Source organism: Vicia villosa, linkage group LG3 (genome assembly GCF_029867415.1).
Source record: "Vicia villosa cultivar HV-30 ecotype Madison, WI linkage group LG3, Vvil1.0, whole genome shotgun sequence".
Taxonomy (NCBI): domain Eukaryota; kingdom Viridiplantae; phylum Streptophyta; class Magnoliopsida; order Fabales; family Fabaceae; genus Vicia; species Vicia villosa.
Window position 1 is genome coordinate 85,063,004 of NC_081182.1, and position 24,997 is coordinate 85,088,000.

General features: G+C 32.7%; 1 protein-coding gene across 1 annotated transcript; it reads right to left on the reverse strand.

Moving 5' to 3' along the window:
* Positions 1-18,649: 18,649 nt before the first annotated feature.
* On the reverse strand, positions 18,650-24,681 carry LOC131662110 (cold-responsive protein kinase 1-like). Its single transcript, XM_058931805.1, has 8 exons — positions 24,049-24,681; positions 20,793-21,190; positions 20,429-20,551; positions 20,209-20,336; positions 19,909-20,122; positions 19,573-19,804; positions 19,301-19,451; positions 18,650-19,223 (listed from the first exon to the last, which is right to left on the reverse strand). Exons 1-8 carry the CDS (start codon positions 24,432-24,434, stop codon positions 18,909-18,911), a joined length of 1,947 nt encoding a protein of 648 aa, XP_058787788.1. The 5' UTR covers positions 24,435-24,681; the 3' UTR covers positions 18,650-18,908.
* Between the last annotated feature and the right edge of the window lie 316 nt (positions 24,682-24,997).

Genomic DNA, 24,997 nt, shown 5'->3' on the forward strand with positions numbered 1-24,997 from the left:
GGTCCGACTGCATGAACCCTTTTCCTGACATACTCGATAACAAGATCTTGTGCAGGTTCAGAAGCAAGCAATGCGTAGCGTGCGCTTACTGAACGGACTCGATGAGACTAGGCGGGGGTTGATTACGAACCCTTGACCGCATGCCTTCCATGAGGACTTAACGGAGTGCCATATAGGACTTATTACACCGTGACTCCCTGCCGCAAAGCACAAATGTAAACACACCAACAAAAACAGAGCCTCTTTCGAGGGCTTGGCCAGATGCATGTCTAGGTCCTACTTCTCGTGTTAGAGGATGATGCGAGAAAGCGGTAAAAGGGACAAGGAGACAATACTGAACGGATAGCAAATCCGCAATGAGCTAGCAAGCGTAAGCAGAGAAGAAACTTCACGTAATCTAACATCCATCAAAGCCAAGAGTCCAGCATAAGCGTCAAAGCGATGCGGTGTGAAAATAAATCACAACCGCTATGTAGTGCGTGTCAAACACAACCACATAAGCAACCTGCAAGAGAAACACAATCCAGACAGTACAGGAATATACATCTCAATGAATGAGAGGTCAGATGAATCGCATCGGGCATAAGTTCGTGTCCCACAAATAAAGTGGAACACGATGCAAATCAATCGCACCAGAAGCGAACTCGTGTCCCACAAATAAAGTGGAACACGAAGCAATCAAATCACAATCGAACCCTCTCAAAGTACCTCGCACATCTCAGCAAACAAATCAGTAATAACAAGGAGACACGCATCCGCCATAGAAAATAATAGAAATTAAATTCTAAGTAAATTCTAAACAAAAAGTCTAACAAGAGCAAATTGTTTTTTGTGACATTTTCATCTAAAAAATAATAGAACAAAACTATGTAACAAAAGCATTTAAAATCTAACAAAGAAATATTACATATTTTTATTCATTTTTTTATCAAGCAAAAATCTAACAAAACAATTGATTTTATATGTTTTTATTACATGAAAGAAATAGGAAACAAAACTAGTTAAAACAATTAAATCTAACATGAAAATGGAATGAACCAGGGGGTGTTAAGTGAAAATATTGGTGTAGAAGGATGAAGGGCGCAAGGCCCAAGGGAGTTGGCCCAGAGTGTTTTTTTTTTGTACAGAATTTTGTGGCCAAAAACGTGTGATGCTGGGCTTATGGGGGTATGTGAAGCAATTTCGTTTAGGCCCAAGGTACGATCCAATTTTGTTTGTCCAGATTTTATGATCTAATTACCAATCAGATTAAACATGCAAGATTATCAAAATAGGCACAAATTAATCCTTATCTTATCACCTAATCATCATTACGTTAATAGGAAATTAGAAAAGGAATTAGGGATTACATGTGAGAAGATCTCACGCTCTTCTTCCCTCATACAAACAAGCAAGCGGCGGCGGCGGAGCTCATCTCTTCCGACGAAGACCTCCGTCTCAGTTCTCCGATTCAAGCTCCGATCTCTCTTCGTCTTCTCTCAACTCTCTTGCTCTCAGATTCCCTCGCGTTCTCAATCTCGCTACTCATCTCTCTCGATCTCGACTCGTAAACAGGCAACAACACTACCTCTTCGAACCTAATCGTCGAAGATCTCCCGTGGCTCTTCGAAATCAGGTGTGTTAATCCTTTCTTCACGTTCTTCTTCTTCTGATTTGTTTCTTAGTGGTGCGGTTGCTGTTGCATATTCTTAATATGCGATACTGAAGTTGCAGAAATTCGACTTCATGATCGAAGATTGAAGGAGCGTTGCGAAGGTGATGATGTTGATGTTGTTGAACGTTATTGTACAGAATGAACCTTATTGCGATGAGGATGATGATGTGATAATCGTTTTCTTTGCAGGTGAAGGCGTATACCGAAAGTGATGATCGACGTCGAAGCGACGGAGTTGTTCTTGAAGATTGTTGAAGATGGAGACAATATTGAAGAACTGCGTTGATGTGGAAGATGATACTGAGGAGATTGAATCGCATTCGAGGATTATTGGCTCAAGGTTTTCGGTCATTTTTCTGATGGATCCAGGAAGTTGAAGGTTGTTACAGGTTTCTCTCATCTTTTCGTTACCGATTTTCTCTCATCTTTTCTGTTACATTTTCTGCAGAATCAAGATTGAATCATTTTGAGGAGAGTTTTCTGTTAATTGAAGGATGAAGATAATGATTGTCAGAGAGAGGTGAGATGAAGGTGAAGTCGAGAGGATTCGGTTATGGTGAGAATTCTGCTATTCAAGATGAAGATTCTATCTAATTTTTTATGGTGTTTTTCTATTATGAGGTGAGTTTGAGAAGTTAGATTGAAGATTGACGGTGGAGTTGGTTCGATGAAGAAGGTGAATCGAGGGAGTATTGGAGGTGGTGGAGAGAGGATCGAGGGATTCCGAGAGAAAAGATGAAGGTTCTGGTTACGTTTCGGTTCAAGGTTTGTTACGTTTCTCTTCCTTTCCGATTTTGAGTTTTTTTGATTTTTTGTTCTCCCCCATTTCTCCTTCGGTTCTGAGTTTTCTTTCTCCAATTCTGTTATTGATCTCTTGTATTGGTCGGTTCAATTGTGTTGGATGCAGGGCTGGTTTCGTTTCCTTTTTTCTATGGGCTGAGTTCTCGACCATTAAATTATGCAGGAGCGGGTTTTTTTTGAGTATCAGCTGCAACGCAAACTTCAAGTTGTAAAAATGAATTGTTGAGTGCTGCAAGTTTCTTGATGTAATTCTTTTTTGTATGGTCTCTTGCAATGGACCTTGTAACTCAATTTATTTTGTAATGAGTATTTGGACATTTGAGTATAATTTTTGTAATGAATTTTGAATGGTATTTGAATGAATTGATGAATATGGTTTTGGATTGTAACTTGAACATTTGAATCTCTTTTTGAACTTCCAAATTTTCTTGGCAAACATGAACATTTGTATGGTCTCGAATGATTGGCACTAGTGGCATCAAGTAATCACCAATAAATTCGAATCTTTTATTTAATAAAAACTTGTCTTCAATTCTCGAATCATAAGTGACTTGAACTTCATAACCATAACGCTTTGAGGACCTCTTTAATGGAGATAAGGATTGAGACATAGAAACACCTCCTAACATGAAATCCACTCGTTCTAGGTAGACAAACTTGTAACTTGAAGAAGAAGTCCATGAACCAACCCTATTTCACATTTCAACGCACACAGAAGAATTGGTTGAAACAAACTTGAACGAAGATGAGAAACTCTTTTATTATTTTCTTCAATTTTTTGAATGGCAAAATAAATGCCATTCATAACCTATAGCACATAAAAGAGGGCAAATTTTGGGGTGCAACAACATGCATCTGGCCAAGCCCTCGAAAGAGGCTCTGTTTTTGTTGGTGTGTTTATATTTGTGCTTTGCGGCAGGGAGTCACGGTGTAATAAGACCTAGATGGAACTTCGTTAAGTCCTCATGGAAGGCATGCGGAAAGGGTTAGCAATCAACCCCGCCCAGTCTCATCGAGTCTGTTCAGTATGTGCACGCTACGCGTGGTTCTCTTTTTTAGCTAGCACAAGATCTTGTTATCGAGTATGTCAGGAAAAGGGTTCATGCAACCGGACCCCCGCCTTTCCTATAGCTCGCGTCGCTCGACGTTGATGCTCGGTGTACGCACGCACCGTTTTCCTTTCAGATCCGTGACGGCTTGGTTGCTGAGAGGGACTCGCTCCTCTTGTCTATGGCCCGATCATTTTCGCGAGGTCTAATGCTTGGTTGACTCGGGTGATTCGCTCCCCTTGGCTATGGCGAGACCCCTTTTCTACCACTCGGCCAGTGCCATTGGTTTTGTTTGCTTTACGAGCGGAGCTCGTTTGTGTGATACTCTTGTTTGCTTTTGCCTTTTTCCCATAGGTTGTTAGCTTAGTTTAGACTTGTACCCTTTGTATGATAACATAGGTAGCAAGCTTTCCCCCTTAGCTTAGGTCTTCCTCATGCATTCTTTAAAACACAAACCACACTCTTTGATTTTCTTTTCTTAAGAGCTTGTTATTTTCGCTCCATTCCCAAGCTTAAGTCTCCAAAGGTCGAGCAGCGGAGTGTGAATGTAACTTGTTCACCTAAAAAACACAAAACAAACAGAAATTAGTTAGCCGAGCTACGGTACCTCTGACTCCTCAAAAAGGATACGTAGGCAGCGGGGTAGGGACCGTGCGAGTATAACTCTTTCTTTTCCCTACATTTTGCATGCATTTTAGTCCAGATTAGCGCAGTTTGCTTACACACCCATGGTCTTAGACACAAGCGTGGATACCATCGAGTACGATGGGTGCGAGGGGTGCTAACACCTTCCCCTCGCGTAACCGACTCCCTTACCCTCTTCTTTGGTCGTGAGACCGTTGTTTTGTTTTTGTGGTTTGCTGGCATTCCCTTCCTTTTCAGGATAAATATGTTAGTGGCGACTCGGTTGATTTTTGCGGTAGCGACAGCTGGGTTTTGCAGAATAAGATGGTTCTTGTTCTCTAAGAATACTCTCTTTTGGTATAGATTCGGTTCGTATGTTTGTTGTTTAACGGTGTTAAATGGTGTATGTATATAACAGAATTTGTGATAAAGATTTGTGTTCATGTTTGGGAATGATTTGTTTTAGTATTGTGGCATCTTCGTGTTTAAACAAGTTACCTGCAAAGTGTTCGATGAAAGTTTCAAACCAAACACTTTCTTAGCTTTTCTGTTTCAGATTTTTGGTTGAGGCGGTGATTATGAAGGATCCTACCACGGAGCATGCTCCTGGTTTTGAGATTATTGTTTTTGTTGATCCTACTGTTTTTGAATGAGTTGTTGTTGAAATACATGTCATACATGGTAGCAATATAAATTTGACCACAAGGCCAAAGTTGTTCCTCAATGCCATTAAATTTGGGTGCTAGATTGAAAAGCAATACGTTGTACATGTTTCAAAGAGTTTATGTTTTCTATATCATTGTGGGTACTGCTGTGGTTTTTTTTAAAACAATGTCATGTTTCAGGTATTTGTTGTAGGTATTTGTAAAAGCTCAATTAATATTTTGGGGTCATAATGGTTGGCAATCAAAAGCAAAAGACAGTGTTATATCAATTACCAATGGTGTTTGAATCCTCTGGCATGCCTCGATATGTATGGTTTTGAACCTTGACAACTTTATCTCTATTGTTGTTACTTCCTATTTCAGTAGCATTCATGTGAGCCGGGGCTCTTCTATCATCAAACATGCTTTTTTGTTCTGCTTTTGCGGTTCGTTTCCAGTGTCGTCAATAATGCGGTCTGCACCATTTTGATCTGTTATTGCCTGGCATTTTGGATTTTTTTTATCATGTGGTCATACCTCAGTGATATATCTAACAACAGGAGGAAACATTCATGAATTCACACCTATATCCCCATGTGTTGTTCTTTATGCCATTGGTCTTATTGGTTTTTTTGCTTTGATGAACAACCTGAATGGAGTTGTATGAGGGTTTCGATTATGACCTTATGTATGTCAGATGGTTTTGATACACTTCTAACATCAGTAGAATATTGTATCTCTTTTTATACCAGTCTGCTTTGCGGTAATGAGGTTGTAAATATTGGTCGAGAATGCAGTCACCGAAGGACGTTACATTGTTGTAGTGACAAGTTCATCTCAACTATTTCTTGCTGCACTATATTAAGATGTTGATTTTGTTGTGTTTTTGGATTATTTTGGTGACTGATGACGACGCTGGTTTTACGGGAAGGATTATTAGTTAAAGAAGACGAGAGGATTAGAAGCTTGGAGCCTAAAACCTCTAGGGATGAGTGGCGGAAGTCTCGAGCTAGATCTCTAAGGAAAATTAATGGCACAAAGGTGCAACTTGAAAATTAATGTTTGGTTGATGAGGCAACTGCTTAACTGTAAACGGAACAGTTTGTAGAGCAACCTTTGCTCATCATAATGCATTAGTGATTTAATGAATGATAGATAAACAACTAATGAATGATAGATAAACAACATAATGTATTAGTGAATTATTACATGCTAGATATTTTATTTGCAACATGTCTTATATGTCAGTTCATGCATTTCAAACTTGCAACATGGTTATTTGTGTTGTTTTGCTATCTTGATTTGATGCGTTGAAAATTTTGTGCCCATCAAAGAAGATATAAAGTAAAATTGTTATCTTTTCAATTAGGAGTATATATCATATTACTATATCACAATTCCATGTTAAATTAATATCTATGAAATAATTTATAGAAAGCAGATTTTAGTTTCATCACCCTCCAACCGTGTATGTACTCAACAAGTTTTGAAATATTATGTAATTGTAAACTAATAGTAGTATTTATTAGTTTAATTTATTTATTTATTTTAATATTTCAGTGGTTTTAAATAAAATTATTGTTTTCAGTTTGTAATTTTATTTTTTAATATAATACTTATTGTGAATTACTTTAATCTATTATTTTATAGTATTTTTAGTCAAATTTTTTACCATCTTTATCTAAATGTTTAGTCACAATTAAAAAATTAAAATTTTAAGTCTCTCTTAAAAATATTATGAGGAATGATATTATTACACTCAAGTTTGACATTTACACCGTATTTTCATACGGTTTGGTTTTTTTATTTTATTTGATAATTATTTTTTCATTTTTTTAAATACAAATATATGCATGTCTTTGGTATATTTTACTTGGTGTATGATGGGTGTAAGAATATTGGTATAGCACTCCTCAAATATTATTTGTTAACATTGAATCAATGTCCCTTGCAAATTAACAAGTCAAGATATTCATTAGATTTTTGCTATGATGACATGTTAGTTTGCTTTAAAAAACTATGACTTTTGAGATGTCATTTATGAAATTAAAACTACTGATTTAGATTAAGTTATATTGGAAAAAAAAGTTTAGAAAGGAACATGTTTGGTGCATGATAATTTGTCTATGAAACTCAATCTCATGTAGAGAGAAGAATGATAGATATGAGACATCTTACGTGTAAGTAAACGTAGTAAAATAGTATTGTTTATCCATTGTAGAAAGAAAAAAATAAGATTAGTTATCAAATCGATCAATATTTACTATTGATTATCCTTTTTCTATTAAAAATATGTTGAGGTTTATAACAAACTTGAATTTAAAATATGTAAATAGAATTTGAAGTGGATTTTATCGGATACGGCAGTACTATATAAATGTACAGGTAACACGCCAGTGTGTGAACGCACGAGTAATCAAATCAAAATCTGTAATATCCTATTTTACATTTTATGAGAATACATGAGAACTATATTGGTTGAGTTAGAACTATATGGCCTTGTAGTAATTAGAGACTAGTTAGGGGGCATTTTAGTCCTTGCACCTTGTCTTAAGTCTTAAGGGTTGTTTGGTTTAGTCATTCTTCTAACCTTTGGAAACAAAAAATTAGATTGTAGAAGAGAGGGAGAGAAGAACGTGGGAGGAGAGGAAGAGAAGAAGGAGACAACCTTATCACCATTCTTGATCAAGCCATTCCATCACTCTTGCTTCTGATTTTCGTAGCTCTCTCCTTGTATCAGGTGAGTCTCTAGATAGAGACCTTGGAGAAAGAAGGTTTTGTATGATTTTGAGGTTTTTGGGATTTTAGTGGAGAAACCCTTGATCTTTGTCAAATGCATGATGATGTAGTTGCTTGATGACTTAGTATGGTGTATATTATGCATTTGTGCTGTTATATGCTTCATGCAGGTGGATTTGAGAGGTGGAAGAACCCCGATCGCATGTCTGATGACTGATGCGTTTTTCTGCAGAATCGTCATTCCGCTAAGCAAACTCAGGTCGCTTAGCGGCTGTTGCTTGTTTTTCAGAATAATCGCGAGCCCACTAAGCGGACTCAGCCCGCTAAGCGAACCCTGTTATGCAGAATTTTATTATTGCTTTTCCTGAGTGCAGAATGGTTCCGTAGTGGGAACCGATCGCCTCCCTGACTATTATAACTTGCCTAGCATTGCATAGTAGTGTATCACTACGTGTGTAGCATGAATCGTTATTCATATATATATATATATATATATACATGAATTGGATATGTTTGAATAACATGAGGTAGAGTAATGAATGATTTATGCTTACCTTAGATGTACCTTGCTGATATGCCTATGATATGGAATCCGTACATGATACTGATTATGTTTATGCCTATGGAAATGTCATGTTGTAATTGATGCTTGACTTCTGTTGTTCTGGTTGAATATTCAAAATTGTTTATTGGTATGGCTCTTTGAGCATGACTTGTGATATATGCTAGAATCGGAGTAGGCCTAGACTATTAGGGGGTAAATCGCATAGAATACTTAATACCATTGCAATGTGCATGTGGAGGTCTTTAAGGGCGTTTCTCCACTAGCCGTTAACACATTGGTGTTCTCGGTATGTTCTACACACCTGAGCTACCATTGCGATGTGCATGTTGTTATACCCCAAAATTTGCCCGATCAGATATGCATCTTTCAAACCATCAAGGGCCAAAATTAAGAGTCATGGGGTTCGACATTCCTATTGTCAAACCCACCCTCTTATAAAATGCCCTGAGTTAAGATGAGGGTTAAGGTCAAAAGGTGCTTGAGCCCAGTCATTTGACCCATCTACTTTATTTTTTTGGGGTTTTTTTTAGTCATTATAATTTATTTTATATTTACTCATTTTTATTCAACTTATCATTTACTTTATTATTATTATCATTATTATTGTAATTTTGCTAACTATTATTATTCATTACAATTAGGATTATTAGTGTTATTATTAGGAGTATTATTGTGTATTAATTTCTATTAATATCAGGATTAGTATTAAACTGTAATTAATTAGGTTTATTATTTTATTATTAGTATTAACTTAAATATTATTATTATTAGGATTCTTTTTAATTTTTTAATTATTAAGTTAATTGGGCAATAGGCCCATTAGGTGTACAAAACCCTAGTTTTGACTAATACTAGATATATGGCCCGTGCGTTGCACGGGTTTAGCTAAAATATATTTTTAAAATATTTTATAAAATTTAAAATATCAATTTAAATAATATAAATATATATAAATAATTTCTTAAATGCGAAAGTGTGTTTATATTTAGTATTAATTTATTATAGAAAATAAATTTTTTATATCATTTATAAATATAAAAATTATATAAAATTTATAAATACAGGGATTTATCGATAAACGTTAAATATTATAATGTTTAATATACTGAGTTAAATTTTATTTTCAATTAGTAAAAGAGACATTTTTCAATTTTTTAAAATAAATAAAAAAAATTGAAGATAGTTTTGTTATTATTCAATAAAATTTAAATATTTTATTTTATTTTAATAGTACTATTAGATTATATTTTATTCATATATGATTGGATATTTTTATATTATTTATATTTATCTTTTGTTATAGATGCTTTGTAAATAACTACTCATTTATATTATAATAATTATTTATTACTCACTTATCCCATAATACATAATTTGTTAAGTTTAAAAACATACTCATTCGATTATATTTTCAGTAATAAGATAATTTTTTAAGTTTTAAGTATACTCAATCGATTATAATATATTAGTTGAATGTTTTTTTTTAATAAGATAAATATTTCATTTAATTTTATTTTATTTACTATGATTTGATTTATTCTCAATTAAAAAAAAAAAATCCAACTATTTGTATTTTTTAACAGATAATATTATTTAGTGATATTGTAATATTCTTATTTTTATTTTTAACTATAAGCAATTAATTTGTATTTAATAGAATTTTTATGCGCATAGTTAGAAATTTCAAGCAATAATTTAAATGTCAAATCAAATGAGGGTAACAAATAAATTTTATATTATACGAAATTGAAATAAGAAAATTATTAATTTATTAAAATTAAAAAAATAAATAAATTTATAATGATGTAACTGTAAGTAATTGTATAAGATTATGGATTGTAATTTATCATTTTATTAGGATAAACAAATGAGATATTCATTCATTTTAAAATTTTAGAGATAAACTTTGAATATATGTCTAATTGTTTTTAATTTTTATATTGAAGGGTGCACAAAAGTAAACGATGGTTTTAAATAAATTATACTTTTTTAAATAAAAAATTAATATTATCTTTTATATGGTACAATATAATAATAAATTCTTTTACTTTAATTTGAGATTATATAATTTTATTATGAGAAATATTTTATTAGAGTCAGTCTGTTTGACCAAATCCAAAACACATCCACTTATAAGTAATCATAAAGTTTCCATAATTTTATATACATGTATAAATCAATACTACAAAAGCAATCATATACAAAATTTAATTAACAACAATGAAAAACTATAAATGTGTCTTTTTAACAATGACTAATCTCATGAATCATATATCCTCACACATTTAGTCAATTTTTCCAATTTAAAACTCTATCGTATAGTCAATTGTGGCTCAACCTCTTTTTTTATACAAAAATATGTAATTTCAACCGGGAAAAAAATAAATTCTAATAGTCTAAATTACTTGTAAGATGTAATTAAAATGATGAGTAAAAAAAGACGATAAATAAATTCTTAAAATTTCATATCTTTTTTTTTCCGGTTAATTATAGCAAATAGAAAGTAAACTAAAATAATATAGTAGCCAAAACCTCCATTAGAATTTATCAAATCCAAAAAATAATAAAATAGTAATGGTTCAAATCACATATATATGATATAATAAGATATGATATAATAAGAATGGATAATGGAAAAGACATGGAAAGAAAATCTTCAAAATTACATTCCTTTCCTGTTCTTCTGAAATAAACTCAAACAATATATTAGCAATTTTCAAATATATTTTTTTGATTAAAAAAATCTTATATATAATTTTTTTATAAAATGAATAAATATATTAAAGATATTAAAAATAAAATGATAAAAAAATATTAAATAAACATGATTATTAATGATATATTAGTATAATTTAACTTTATAATTTCAAATTTAGTTGATGCAATTAAAATGGTTAGAGACAAACTTACCTCTAAGATGTCACACTTGTCATCGATTTCTTGAACACTAAAGATGCAATTGAAACAATAATATAAAGATAAGATCAAGTTACTTGAGTTAGTATTATACAATATTAACTAATGAATAGTCAAGATAATACGAAGATTAATAAAGATAAACAAAAATTACAATACAAAAATAAAATTGCTGCTACAAAATTACTACTAAAAAGTGATTACAAATCAAAATCAAATATTAACTGATCAACAATTAAGATAATATGAAGATTAAGAAAGATAAACACAAATAATAATATAAATTTAAAAAGCTGCTAAAAAGTTGCAGTTTATAATTTATAAAGGATTACAAATCCAAATCACCATCTATATTCAATATTTAGTATATACACATAATTGAATGAATATTTCTTGAAAGAGACAATGTAGAGAATAAATCTAAAAAGAGAAATAGAAAAAAATTGAGATTGAAGACCATTTTTATAAGTGTATTTATAATGAATACATCGAATTCAATGAGAGGGTAAATGAAAAGTAAAAAAATTGTAACGTATCTTTTATGTATTCAATTAAAAAAGTTAATAAATTTTATTTTGGAATAAATTAAAATGGGGAAGATTGAAAGTTTTTATTCCTACCGTTGAAATCTTCCATTAATTCTTATTGAACATAATAGCATTAAAAAAGTCAATAAAAAACATTTAATTGTTACATTTAAATTTATTCTTATTAAACTTTTTTTATTAGTTTAAGAGTTAATAATATATATTGGCAATAAGAGTTACCAACATAAAATTTATTGGTGTTTTAGTGTAACGTTATTAACGTTACGACTTCTTATTTTCTATAAAAAAATATGATAAAATAATTTAACTATTTATTCCAAAATATTATAATACAAATAGTTAATTAATATTAGAAATTTTAAAAAATTGACACCTCAGCATTAGTGTTATATTAGAATGACACATCATTTTTAGGTCTAGGATTGTTGCAAAAGTTGTCATCATGACAACCTTGCATTTAGATTAAATAAGTAGATAAAGAAAACATTTTTTAGTGCAGAGGGGGAACCGAAAAAAAAAAGAGGATTAATCCTTATTACCACTTTTAGGAGGCCAATTTCTATTGGACAGATTTTTCACGGAGGTCCTTATTCTTCACGTTTTACCGGTGACAAAAAAACAAAAGAAAGCTTCTCGTGGCACCATTCAACATCTCCTACAAAAAGCCATCGCTGGTAACGGCTTTGCATCAACACACCCTTCTGATTGCAGCCCCCAAGCCATCACACTATCGCCGTCGGATTTGCAAAGAAAGCAGAACAGGAAGTCGAAACTCTTCCGTCGGTCAAAGTCACTACTCAACACAAAGACAAACCATCACTAACCTTTAATCACTACTTATAACCATTAACAAAGCTATCATCAATCTAAATTAACATAATATACTTGTATTGCTATTTGTTTTTTTGCAGAAACAAAAGAAAGAACAGAGGGAGAAGGGGAAGAATAGTTCCGATCGAAATCGTCCACCGCCATGACGAAAGCCACCGTATGCAATAGTACCTCCATACGGCGTCGCACCTGCTTCCGTTTGGAATCGCGTCTCTGTGCGTAACCGTTGAGCTCCGCCACGAACCTACGGCAACCACCACACAACTCACGGTCGTGAATGTGTGCCGCACCCGAATCCAGCCACCGCCGAATTCATTCGTCCGCACTTCGATCCGGTAACCTCTATCAATTCATATATGCCTTCATCTTTTGTTTGATTGTTTATTGCTTGATGTGAAAAAGCTTGAGTTTGTTTGAAACCAAGAGGAACTAGAAAAGATCTTAGAGATGGTTTGTGTTTGGGATCCGATTCTCTCTCTGTGTGGTGTTAATATGTTTGTTTTTTTTTTCTTTCTTCATTTATTATATAATTACCACATGTCGCATTATGATTGGATGGCTTAATGGTTTGAAAAGTCAACTTATTTCCAATTTAACTCTCTTTGCACTCTAGCTGCCACTTTGTATTGTTACTAAGGCTCACTTAATGTTTCTTTTTAAATAGATAAAAAAAAAACGTAACAGCATCCCATTGACTTAGAATGTCCATTTTTTTAGTTTCTACTAACATGACTTTTTAGTTAAGCATATATCATAATAGTTTGGTTAAGATTATTTGGGTTCATTTGATTTCTAATTTATACACACAAAAAAAACATGTGCATCTTATTTTGGTTAACTTCATTTCCATGTTATCTAAATACTATTTAGTTATGTTAACTCTTAATTAGTCAATTTTAGTTTTTAAGTTTAATCTATTTTTAACTAAATAAAAAAATACCAAAGACATATAAAATTATAAAAAAATCACAAAAACCTTAGAAGCTTAATAAAGTATTAGGGTTTGTCCAATCCCATTGCCCATTTGGCAAAAACATCAATTCTTGAATAATTCTCTCCTCGACCCAACTAAAGCTATTAGTCGCATTAGACGAGAGATAAAAGAATAAAACATGAGATTTAATTACAAAATTAAAATACATTCAATTTGCTGCCCGCGACGATCGAATCTAGCGATCAGAGTAACCAGCAATGCCCCATTAATTCGTTAACTATAATAATCAAACCTATTGATCATCGCAACTAACGGTGACATATTAAACCAGAGTTGTACGCCCAAAACCTTCAAAACATACTAAACCACGACACTACAGATTTTCATCTCTTCAACACTGCGATGTTCAAAACTACGATAAGGTAATTCAAAATACCTTCGAACTTCGCATTTCAAAACTACGATAGGCCATTCAAAAAGCCTTCAAACAACCTCATACTAATTCAAAGGCGTACAACCCTGTGCCCGAACTACGTTGACTCTGATTCTCCCTAAGGAGATACGTAGGCACTTGGATAACCAAGGCGAGTCCCCCTCCCTAAAATCTCAATTCATTTAAAATCTCAATTTTTCCCTATTCACTTCTTTAGCTATTAACCTTAACATTTAGCCATAAACCTTATCTTCGATAAAACCTTAGGAAAGGGTTGAGGGTGCCTAACACTTTCCCTCGACCTGTTTATAATAATCTTGCCCCGAATCTCTTAACTGCGTAGGGTTTCCTATTCGCCATTCAGAATAGGTGACGACTCTAAAATCTTTAATTTTTAGGGCAGGTTGCCACACATGTGGAGGTCTTATAGGGTGTTTCTCCACTAGCCGTTAACACATCAGCGTGCTTGGTATGGTGGAGAGGTAATACCTCGTAGGTGACATTACCTTTGATTGACCTCCAGTGAAGCCACGTAGGCAGATCACCAGGCTTTCGCCCGGTGGGCTCGTATTGTCAAGATGGCGTATTTGCACCAGCCGTTAACACATCGGCGTATGGACAATGATGGGGTCAGACGCCACTTAGGCAATTTCATGGTTGTAACTCATCTCGGATGAAATCCATTAAGGAAGAGAATCCGATTAGTCTTGTGGTGTGCATGTGCAAGTCTCTTGATGCGATGTACGAGTGTAACTCACCGAGAGTGTGGATTGCGTAGCCTAATGAGCGGGTTGTAACTTACTCCTGGATTCCTCGTACATGGGTACGAGTTCGCATATGGTGGTTGTTTGTTGTTGTAGCCTCATTGGATAGTTATGGAACTTCTAATGGTGGTGCATTCCTTGTTTGTACTTGCACCTGACCGTGCGGTAACCCATATTCTCGGTGAATCTGTTTGATCGTATGTTCCTTGTAGGACTAAGTGAACCCCTAAGATAGGGAGGCTCACTGAGATTTAGTAATATCACCCCATTCCAATTATTCTTTTTCAGGTGGTTCGAGGCAAGACCGTGGGGAGTGTAAGATGACTTAGCTTCGGGATGGTGTTTCTTGGCGATGTGTTCTTCTTAGTTCTATGATCTTTTATATCTGATCTTTTATACTATGGATATGTATTTGTATTATGAGGAGATTCGTGTGTTTTGGCCATGACAGTTTGGGCATTCTGCTTGTACTTATACATTATCCATTCCACTGCTTATATTTATGATTTTCGAGTACCATTTAATGCCATATACGTATATCTAAGGCAATGTATGTATGGGGTGTTACAAAATCTGTGTGAGCGCACGGGTAACACATCAGTACTGTGTAACGCATAGGTAATCAGTCCAAAATATGTGTGAACGCACGGGTAACACACCAGTAACGTGTGAACGCACAGGTAACCAGACCAAAATTTGTGTGAATGCACGGGTTATTACATTTTTTGTACAATTACAAAAAATATTTAAAATAATGAATGAATTCATAAACGAGAAAAAATGTGTTATTTTTTAATTATTTATGTATTTAATATTTTTATTTTGAAATTATTTTTAATTTCAAATGCAACAATTTTAAAGATAATATATGAATAATTGAAATTTATATTATTGCCGTCTTTTTTGAAAAATTGAAAATTTGAACAATTTTATTTTTATTTTAAAAATTTGTCTTTCTTTAAAAAATAATAAACTATTTTAGTAAAATTATTTTGTTTTTTTAATTTAAAAAATTGGTTTTTATAAAGTATGTGTTTAATAATTTTTCTTAACAATAGTTATTTTTAAAAACTTATACAATTATCTTACAGTCTAATTTTTTTTCTTTTTTTCAATAATTTTTTGATTTGTTTTAATTTGTTTGAAATTCATGACAATTTGGTGACATATTTGCGGTTCACACCAGAACTCGTGCGGACCCACGGGTTTCCCACTAGTTTCTTGTAAAAACAATAATGTTTCCCTGCGAACCTTGCAATTTTGGTAAGCAAAGAAAATCGCCTTTTACTGTTAGTACTTCTGAATATTTTGCTATTTTACATGCTGATGTATGGGGTCCATTCTCTACCATAGTAGATACACTTGGTTTATTTTTCTTAAAACCAAAGACCAAGTTAAAGATAACATTGTTCAATTTGTTGCTTATGTTGAAAACCAATTTCAAAAGTCATTAAAGTGTCTAAGATCTGATAATGGCACAGAGTTTGTTGCCTTATCAAAGTTCCTTTCTTCTAAGGGAATCTTTAACAAAAAATCTTGTGTTGAGACACCCCAACAAAATGGGGTGGTTGAGAGAAAACCCAACATATTCTAAATATGGCCAGAAGTCTCTATTTTCATTCTCATGTCCCATTAAGCATGTGGAAATTTTGTGTCCAACATGCCATACACTTGATCAATAGACTCTCCACTCCCTTGCTCAAACTCAAAAGTCCTCATGAAATGTTGTTTTCTGAACCTTCTTCTATGATCCATTTGAAAGTCTTTGGATGCCTAGGATTTTCCACCACTTTAACTACTCACAGAACCAAATTTGAACCTTTAGCCCGCAAGTGTACCTTCCTAGGATACAAAGATGGAACAAAGGGGCATATCCTCTATGACATGAATAGTCACGACATCTTTCTATCTAGAAATGTTGTGTTTTATGAAAACACTTTTCCTCTTAAAGCTGACCAAAATACCTTAGCAAACCAAAACACTCTTCAAAATACACATTAACCTATATTTGATGACCCACCTAATATGCACAACCCAACTGGCAGTTCTGAGATGTCCACTCCAACTAACAATAGTACACCTGCTACACCTGTGACCAATGACAATCTACAATCTGTCACTCACCCTTTCCCATCACCAATACCTAGCATAGAAGCCAATACTACTCCCAAAGACTTGTTTTTATCCTCTGGTACAACAGGTTCTACTCAACATCTCAGTCCTTTATCTGATACTATTTCACCTTACAAATGAAGATGACAATACTAATTCCCAATCTAATACTCAACCTATAGCTAATACTCAGCCTACACGTGATGATGACCCTACTACTAGCTTAATTGCTCCCTTAAGACAATCAACTAGAACATCTAATCCCCCTAGTTATCTGGCTGACTATCATTATTACTCTACTTTTAATAATTCTAATTCTTTGTATTCATTTGAGCATAACACTACATATCCTCTGTCTTATATTCTTACATATGATAAATGTGCTCCTTCATATAAACATTTTTTATGTGCCATATCATCCCACATTGAACCAAAAACCTTTAATCAAGCCATTAAACTGGACTATTAGAAAAATGCTATGAATACTGAGTTAACAGCTCTTGTAGAAAATCATACATGGGATGTTGTTGACTGGCCTCATGGTAAACATCCATTGGTTGCCGATGAGTATATAAGATTAAATACATGGCAGGTGGTTCAATTAAGAGACACAAAACTAGGTTGGTTGCTAAAAGGTACACTCAAATAAAGGAAATTAATTATTTTGATACTTTCTCCCCTGTTGCTAAAATCAGAACAGTTAGGGTTCTCTTGTCTATTGCTGCCATCAAAGATTGGCACTTGGAACAACTAGATGTTAACAATGCATTTTTGCATGGTGATTTACATGAAGAGGTTTACATGATTTGTCAAATTCTTCTCCCTCTAAGGTGTCAACCAAGAACAAGAGGTAACACCTTAATACGTTATGTTAGTGGCACTCAACCGTCATGTCATCGCCTACGGCATCCAAGGCCCACTGCATATGTTTTTTATAAAGCTTTTCCAAAAACTAAACCTAGCATGAACACATCTATTGTCATGTGCCTCTTGTGCGGCCTCAACTATGTCAGCCCTCAATTGGGTGACCATCAAGTCGACGTCTTCCTCTCGACTGATCCTCTTGTGGCCCAGTAATCTCCCCTTGATGGGAAAATGCAAGAGGCATGAGACGTCATCCAAGGTGATAGTCATCTCGACTATTGGTAGGTGGAAAAATTACGTCTAAGTGTCACCTCTCTACAAAAGACGCCTGCATGTCATGGTTTATGGCCATGTATGCATCAGAACTTAAACTGTTAAGACCGAAATAACGAATAACATCAACAAACGAAAAGAACTAATAAATTCTTTTATGTAGACCAGATACATTCATTACTCAATGAACCTAAAAAGAGAATATTTACTTATAATTCAGGCCGAAGGAAGTATATGTGAATTTCTACCTATTTGTTAATATTATTTTTAGATATACGAGTAAAATTGTCATATCTAAATTATTATTAATATTATTTTTAAATATATGAGTACAATTACCGTCTCTGAATTCATTTAATAGAAAATAGTGCAAGATGAGATTATTTTACTCTTAATATAAATAAACGGATTAATAGTTATTTTGCCCCTTGTCATAAGAGAGGGGGGAGTAGATCGTGTGCTATATAGTAGGATGTATTTTAGATTGTATATTTCGTTTAGAATCATTTGATATTTGATATTATGTATTTGTGCATGATATTATCTATTATGTATTATATATAATGTGTCCTATTATGTTTGTTTTTTTTTTTTTAGTATTTTTAGTTATAATAATTTTTTGCTTTGTGATGTTATGGTATACATTGTTATGTGAGTAAAATAAACCGTAAAAAATAAGTGAACTATATATATATTTTATTTGGAAAATGTAGATTATGATTATATAATCCAAACACAAATGCAGGGCTTTTGCACATCCAGATCATAGAATTCAAACTATAAAACATGTAAGTTGTAAGTTTAGATTAAATAATCTAGACCATATCCACACACGATTAGGCGGTACAGAATGTACCGATAGTTTTTAAAGACTATAATAATGAAACTTGTATAAATTGACATGGTTGAATTTGATCCATTTGGACTTTATAACACAAACCAATAAATTCTTCTTACCCAAACCCAAAAGTCACTTTTTGTAAATAAAATAGCTTTGCATTAGTACTATTTCATACCACACTTGGTATTTGTATATAAAAATGTACATGCTTTAAGAGTTTATAGAGAATATTTCTCCACTTATTTTCTTTGTTTGGCTTCACTTCAACTTCAAACCTCAAATCCCTTAACTGAATATCCATGCTTCAATAACATTTTCATCTAGCTGATAATATAGAAGTGGAAACAGTTGCATTAGATTTTGAAGAAGCAGTTGAGGTAGAGGTATCTGTCCGAGGTCTTAGGTTAGTGTTAACAAAGACAGGCATGGTTGGTTTCATATGCTCCGCAAAGTTCTTGCTTTTGAGTAGAACTAGTACTTCAGACATAGTTGGTCTTGTAGCGGCTGTTGCTTGAGTGCAAAGTAATGCAATCTCTATAACTTTCTTCACCTCCTGTGCATCATAGTCACTAGGGTTCAGTGTCTTGTCAACTAACTCCAAGTGTCTTTCTTCCTCATATAGTTTCCAAGCCTGCGAAAATGAAAATGAGACTTGATAATAAGCAAATAGTCGCTAAGATTCTAACAAAATTTTGTGAAATTTCTTACCTTTTGAAGAAGGAATTCACCATCGGCATCATCCCTTAACTCACTACTCTTTTGGCCACTTATGATTTCTAGGACTACAACGCCAAAACTGTAGGTATCAGCCTTCACTGATAACTGACCGTGGATTGCGTATTCTGGTGCAGTGTATCCCCTGACATGTTCGCATTTTTTAAACCGTAGGTGATAAAATAGTATATATATATATATACATAGAATGCAAATGTAACATTAAAATGTGTCTCATTTATTAGAGTTAACAGTTTTGTACTTACAATGTTCCTGCAAATCTTGTGCTAAGATGAGATTGATCTTCCGGTAAAAGCCTTGCCAATCCGAAATCAGCAATTTTAGGTTGAAGATCATCATCCAAGAGGATGTTGTTAGTCTTTATATCTCTATGTATGATGCAAACATGGAAATCTTCATGCAGATAGGCCAAACCTCTTGCTGTGCCTAAAATTATATCATACCTTTGAATCCAATTAAGGGAACCTTTCTTTTCACCTGCATCAAATCATATTTCACCGTTTATTCCTAAAATTTCTCCGCAAATATCTATGTTGCGAGACGTGAGTTGATACAATAGGAAAATTAACATGAGTTTTTACCGAATAAGAATCTGTCAAGGCTGTTGTTTGCCATGTATTCATAAACAAGAATTCTTTCTTGGCCTTTACTGCAACATCCGAGAAGTCGAACTAAATTCCTGTGATGGACATTACTTATGAGCTTCACTTCACTTTCAAATTGTTCATCCATCTTCCCGGAATGGCCTAAAATCAATTTCTTGACAGCAACTACTTTACCATTTTTCAGAGTTCCCTGTCCGAGATTTACAAACCATGCATGTTTGTGAACATGTAATAGAAAATAAACAAAAAAATGTTGAAAAATAACTAAGTATATACCTTGTATACATCTCCAAAACCTCCTTCTCCAAGTTTATTTTCCTCGTTAAAATTTTTTGTTGCAGACTTCAAATCGTTATATCGGTAAGTAAGTGGACCTTTCAACTCAGTCGCTCCCAATATGTCACCTGATAAAGAAAACATCACCAAGAATATATATAGTATCTTCCTTTGCAAGTAATCATCATCATGGATTCAAATATTTTCCAAAATATCTCACCTCTGTGATGTCTCTTGGGTTTCTTGTTGAGCCTAAGCCAAACAAATAGTGCAATGAGAATGATCAGAATAAGGGCTACACCTCCAACAACACCACCAATAATGGCTCCCTTCTTACTTGAACCTTAAGATACCAAAACACACTTAACCTCATTAGCTTTTAACATTAGCTATGAAGCACGGACATAGACATGGACACCGGACACGTCACCAACACAGACACTTCGATGGTAATAATTAAAAACAAATGAATAAATAAACATAATCAAAAGTGTCAGTACTCGTCTTTTTTTAGGGGTCTTGGTGTTACAGAGATACCGTTAGAGCCTACGATATTACAAGTAAGGAAAATATTCTAACTTTACCTTGTTTTAGGAACGGAGTAATATCAATGGTCTGGTTATCAGCAAAGAAAGATGTTTCTGAGTATCTCATAAAACAACCAGCATCAAATGCTCTACCATCTGCATTAGGAAAACAGCTCTGTATGTTGTTGAATCCAACTGTTAAGCAATCTGAACAACCACTTTGAGTGACTGATTCAGCACATTGAGCAATGGCATAGATTGCGTTTCCAGTTCCAGAAACCGGTGTCTTTGTAGCTGCAAAGAAACCAGGAATTTTGGGGGTTGCTGTTTGTAAATTGAGTAGGATTTGTTGTGCTGCTGCAGTAAAAGCAGCTGCTCCATTTGCTGTTTGGGTTCCACAAATCATACTGTTTCCAGGTAGAGTTGTTTGGTCGAAGAATCCATTGCTCTCGTACCTGATATCATTTCAAAGCTTCTAGGATCATACTTTTGAAATACATTGAATAATATATGCATATTTCATCTATATATATTTCAGATACATTACTCAATATTTTAAAAATGTTTAGAGTTGTTAAATTTTTTTAATGTAATTTCTCTTTGTTTATCTCAGCATCAAAATGCATGTTCATAACAGTAAAGAAAAATAAATAGTGTTCATTGTTGATATATTTTTTATTTTAAGAGTAGTGTAATAATATAATTTGAATTTGAAGAATTTAGCATAGCTTTTTTTTAAGTCAATCTATTTATTATAATATTTTAAAATTTAAATTATAATATTTATCATTTTTTATAATAATATTTTTTTTAAAATTAAAAAACACATAATATATATTTTCTATTTCTCACTTATAAATATCTCTTTATTTATCCTCTAAACTCTCGAAAAAAAGTTTAATTTCTATTCAATGATTATAATAAAAGTATATTACAGTTTTTTTGTACTATTTATTTTTTTTTAAATAAACTTATTTTGAGGTTAAAATTAGGGGTGTATTTATGGGTTGTGTCAACCCACAAAATCGTTAACCCGTTAAAAAAATTTAATAAACAGTGGGTTAGGTTGAGTAATTAGGTAGATATGCGTTTAAAAACTAAAAATCTCATTTAAAAAATCGAATTTCGAGTAAAATCTAACTCAAACCTAGAATACCCACTGACCTATTAATCAAACATTTATTATTATAATTTTAATCTTTTGATGAATAATAACTTAGTTGTTGTAATTTTAGTCTCTTGAATATTTACTATTTTAGTGAACTTGACTTTAACTAATTTTGGATATTTCAGTCTACCTTGACTTTAACTAATTTTGAATATTTCAGTCTTTGGTTATTTTGTTACTAATACGATTTTATGTAATGTAACTTTAATTTATTGCTATTATTTTATGATAATATTTATTATTTTATGTTATCAGTTATTATTTTAAGACTATTAAAAAGTAGTAAAGAAATTTATCTAATTTTTTTTAAGAAAATAAAAAAATGTTGAATAATTTTTATGAAAAAATACGATGACTTATTATTTATTCATTTAATATTAATAAAATAAAAAAGTATTTGGACAACCCATTATCCACCTCAACGCAATTCAATTTAAAAATTAATAAATTTGTCAAAACCGACCCATTGATATAGTGGGTGTTATTTAACCTCACCCAAATCAGTGTCCTATATAGATTGGTTATTGGCTAAACCGTTACACCCCTAATTATATAAATTGCATAATTTTAAGGGAGCTTTTTAGATATTGCAATTCATTACTCAACCAACGCTAGAGGATAGCCTGGCTCAGAAAAGGGATGCTAATATTGAGTATTTTCATTTGTGTGTTAAGCAGAGGAGCCAGAGGAACAACTTGTTGGCTATTAAGGTGGAGGATGACTGGTTAGAGAAAGGACATTTTATTGAAAGTAGATAGATGGTGGATGAGGTGGTGGATGAGGTGATTCATATAGCTAGGCTCTTATAAAGGGCACTTGAGAGCCATTGGTTAAGTTGGTTACTTATTAAGTAAAAAAAATGTATATTTTCTATTTTTGTAAAGGTTTAAAAAGATATACTTAATTTTCTAAAGTAATTAACTTGTTTCATAATTACAAGATAATTCATATGATAAAAAAAATGTAGAACTTTTTTTTTTTCGATGATCAAATTTGAACTAGAGTCAATGATCTCACTCTACTATTATATTAATTTTGTAATTATACTATTTAATAATTAATATCTAATCACTCAATTGAATATTATTTACTTTTGTATTAGATAAACTTAAAAGCATTTTAATAAATATATTCTAGTCTCTCTTTAATTATACAGATTTATTAATTTTAAGTTATGTATTTTAAAACAAAAAAGGAAATTATATTATTCTAAATAAATCAATTTGGATTTTTTTTTTCTTTTCTGATTTCCATTATGACACATTATTTCATGTGGTGGCGGATAGCTGACCAGTGATACTTAGCATTAACGTTGCACGTCTCAAATTATCAAAATAAAATCATGATAGGTAGTCAACTAGTAGCAGTTAGTTAAGATAGCATTTAATGATGGGACGACTTTGACTTCTAAAAAATTTAACTTCTAAAAAATTGTTGGAGTAATTTGTGTGGTAATTAACTAACTTTAATTAATAATAAATTATTAACAAGAATTCAAAAACCGATAGGTCGGCAGTGGTTTGTTTTTTATTTTTTGTTTTCATGAATAGTATATGATATCATAAATACATAAAATAATGAATCAATATATGTTGAATTATTGTTATTAATATAACTAAGAATTCAATCAAAGAGATACATTCCCTTAAAATTTTAAACTAGTTAATGATGTCTTTAACTCAAGAGATTTATGATGTTGTTCTTAGCTTTAAAAGTGGCACTTTGCATGTCTAGATCATTCTCAAGAATAAGGTGATTAGATTAGGTGGACACATAAGGTCACATCTTATTATCACTACTACTAGTATAGTTCGGTTGAGAGACCAACTTCCTCCCAATCGCAATTGTGAGAGATTGAATCGTGACCATTTCTATCAAATTTAGCTCTAATTACCATTAGATTAACTAATAATTGGTAGTTCTCTATTTTTTTATCTATGAGTCAAGAGTTTTTTTTTTTAAATATAATTAATTAATTAATAACGTGACAAAAAATAATAGTAATTCATGACTCAATATCAAATTATCTGAACTTGTGTGTGGATGTGAATACATGATCACTCAACAACATGCCAACCTTATCATAAAAAAATATACTTATAGTATATAATAATACAATTAAAGAAAGATTAGGCAGAGGTGTACCTAAGGAAGCAACCATCGTAAATAACCCGAGCACCGTTTGAACCAGCGGAGCAGTTACGTATTTGTGCGGCGGCGACGGTGAAGCAAGCGGCGCAATCAGAATTAGAGAGGTAATTCCTGCACTGAAACAAAGCATAAACAGGGTTTGCTCCTTTGGCGGATTGTGCCGTTGCAAAATGCTTGCTTTCATTTGCCACCTGTGATTTCAAGTCTGAGAGAGTTGCGTTTAGATTTTGGTAGAAATTGGACAAGTTTGTTGCGTTGTATTGGCTACAACCTTTGTTGATTAAACGTGTTTGAGGGTCAGCTTGTGTGAGACGGGAGAAGTGGTTCCATGAGTGTAGCAGGGTGATTAAGGTAAGTAGGAGGTTGTGTTGTGGTCGCATGTTGTTGAAGTTGGTCTTTGAGGAAGGAGATTAAGTGTGTTTGTAGGAAGAAAATTGATTGTCTTTGCGTGTGTATTTATAGTGTTGACTAGATTATATATACAATTGGAAGGGGAGACAATTTTGACAACCGAAGAAGATTTGCTGTCAGTACAGTGTATGCACCCAGCGGCGCAGCCTATAGAAAAAGAGTGAAAAGATAGAAGTTTGGATAGTCTTGAAATACTTCTTCCATTTTAAAACAAATGCAAGTCTCGTTTTTCAATTTATAAATAATCTTTATTTTATTACTTACCAGTACTTAGACCCGTGCGAGGCACGGGTTAAATATTTTCTAATAAAAAAAGAAAATATTTGAAAAACCCTTATAATTTAAATTGATTATTCATTATAAATTTATTGGACTCACATAAAATTTATAGTAAGCAAATATTTAAGAAATCATAGTAATAATTATATTATATTAAAAATGTACAAATTATAATTTATACATGTCTGTACTGGAAAATTCATTTATAATTTATAAAGAATTCAATTCTCAAAATATAGTAATGTACAAATTA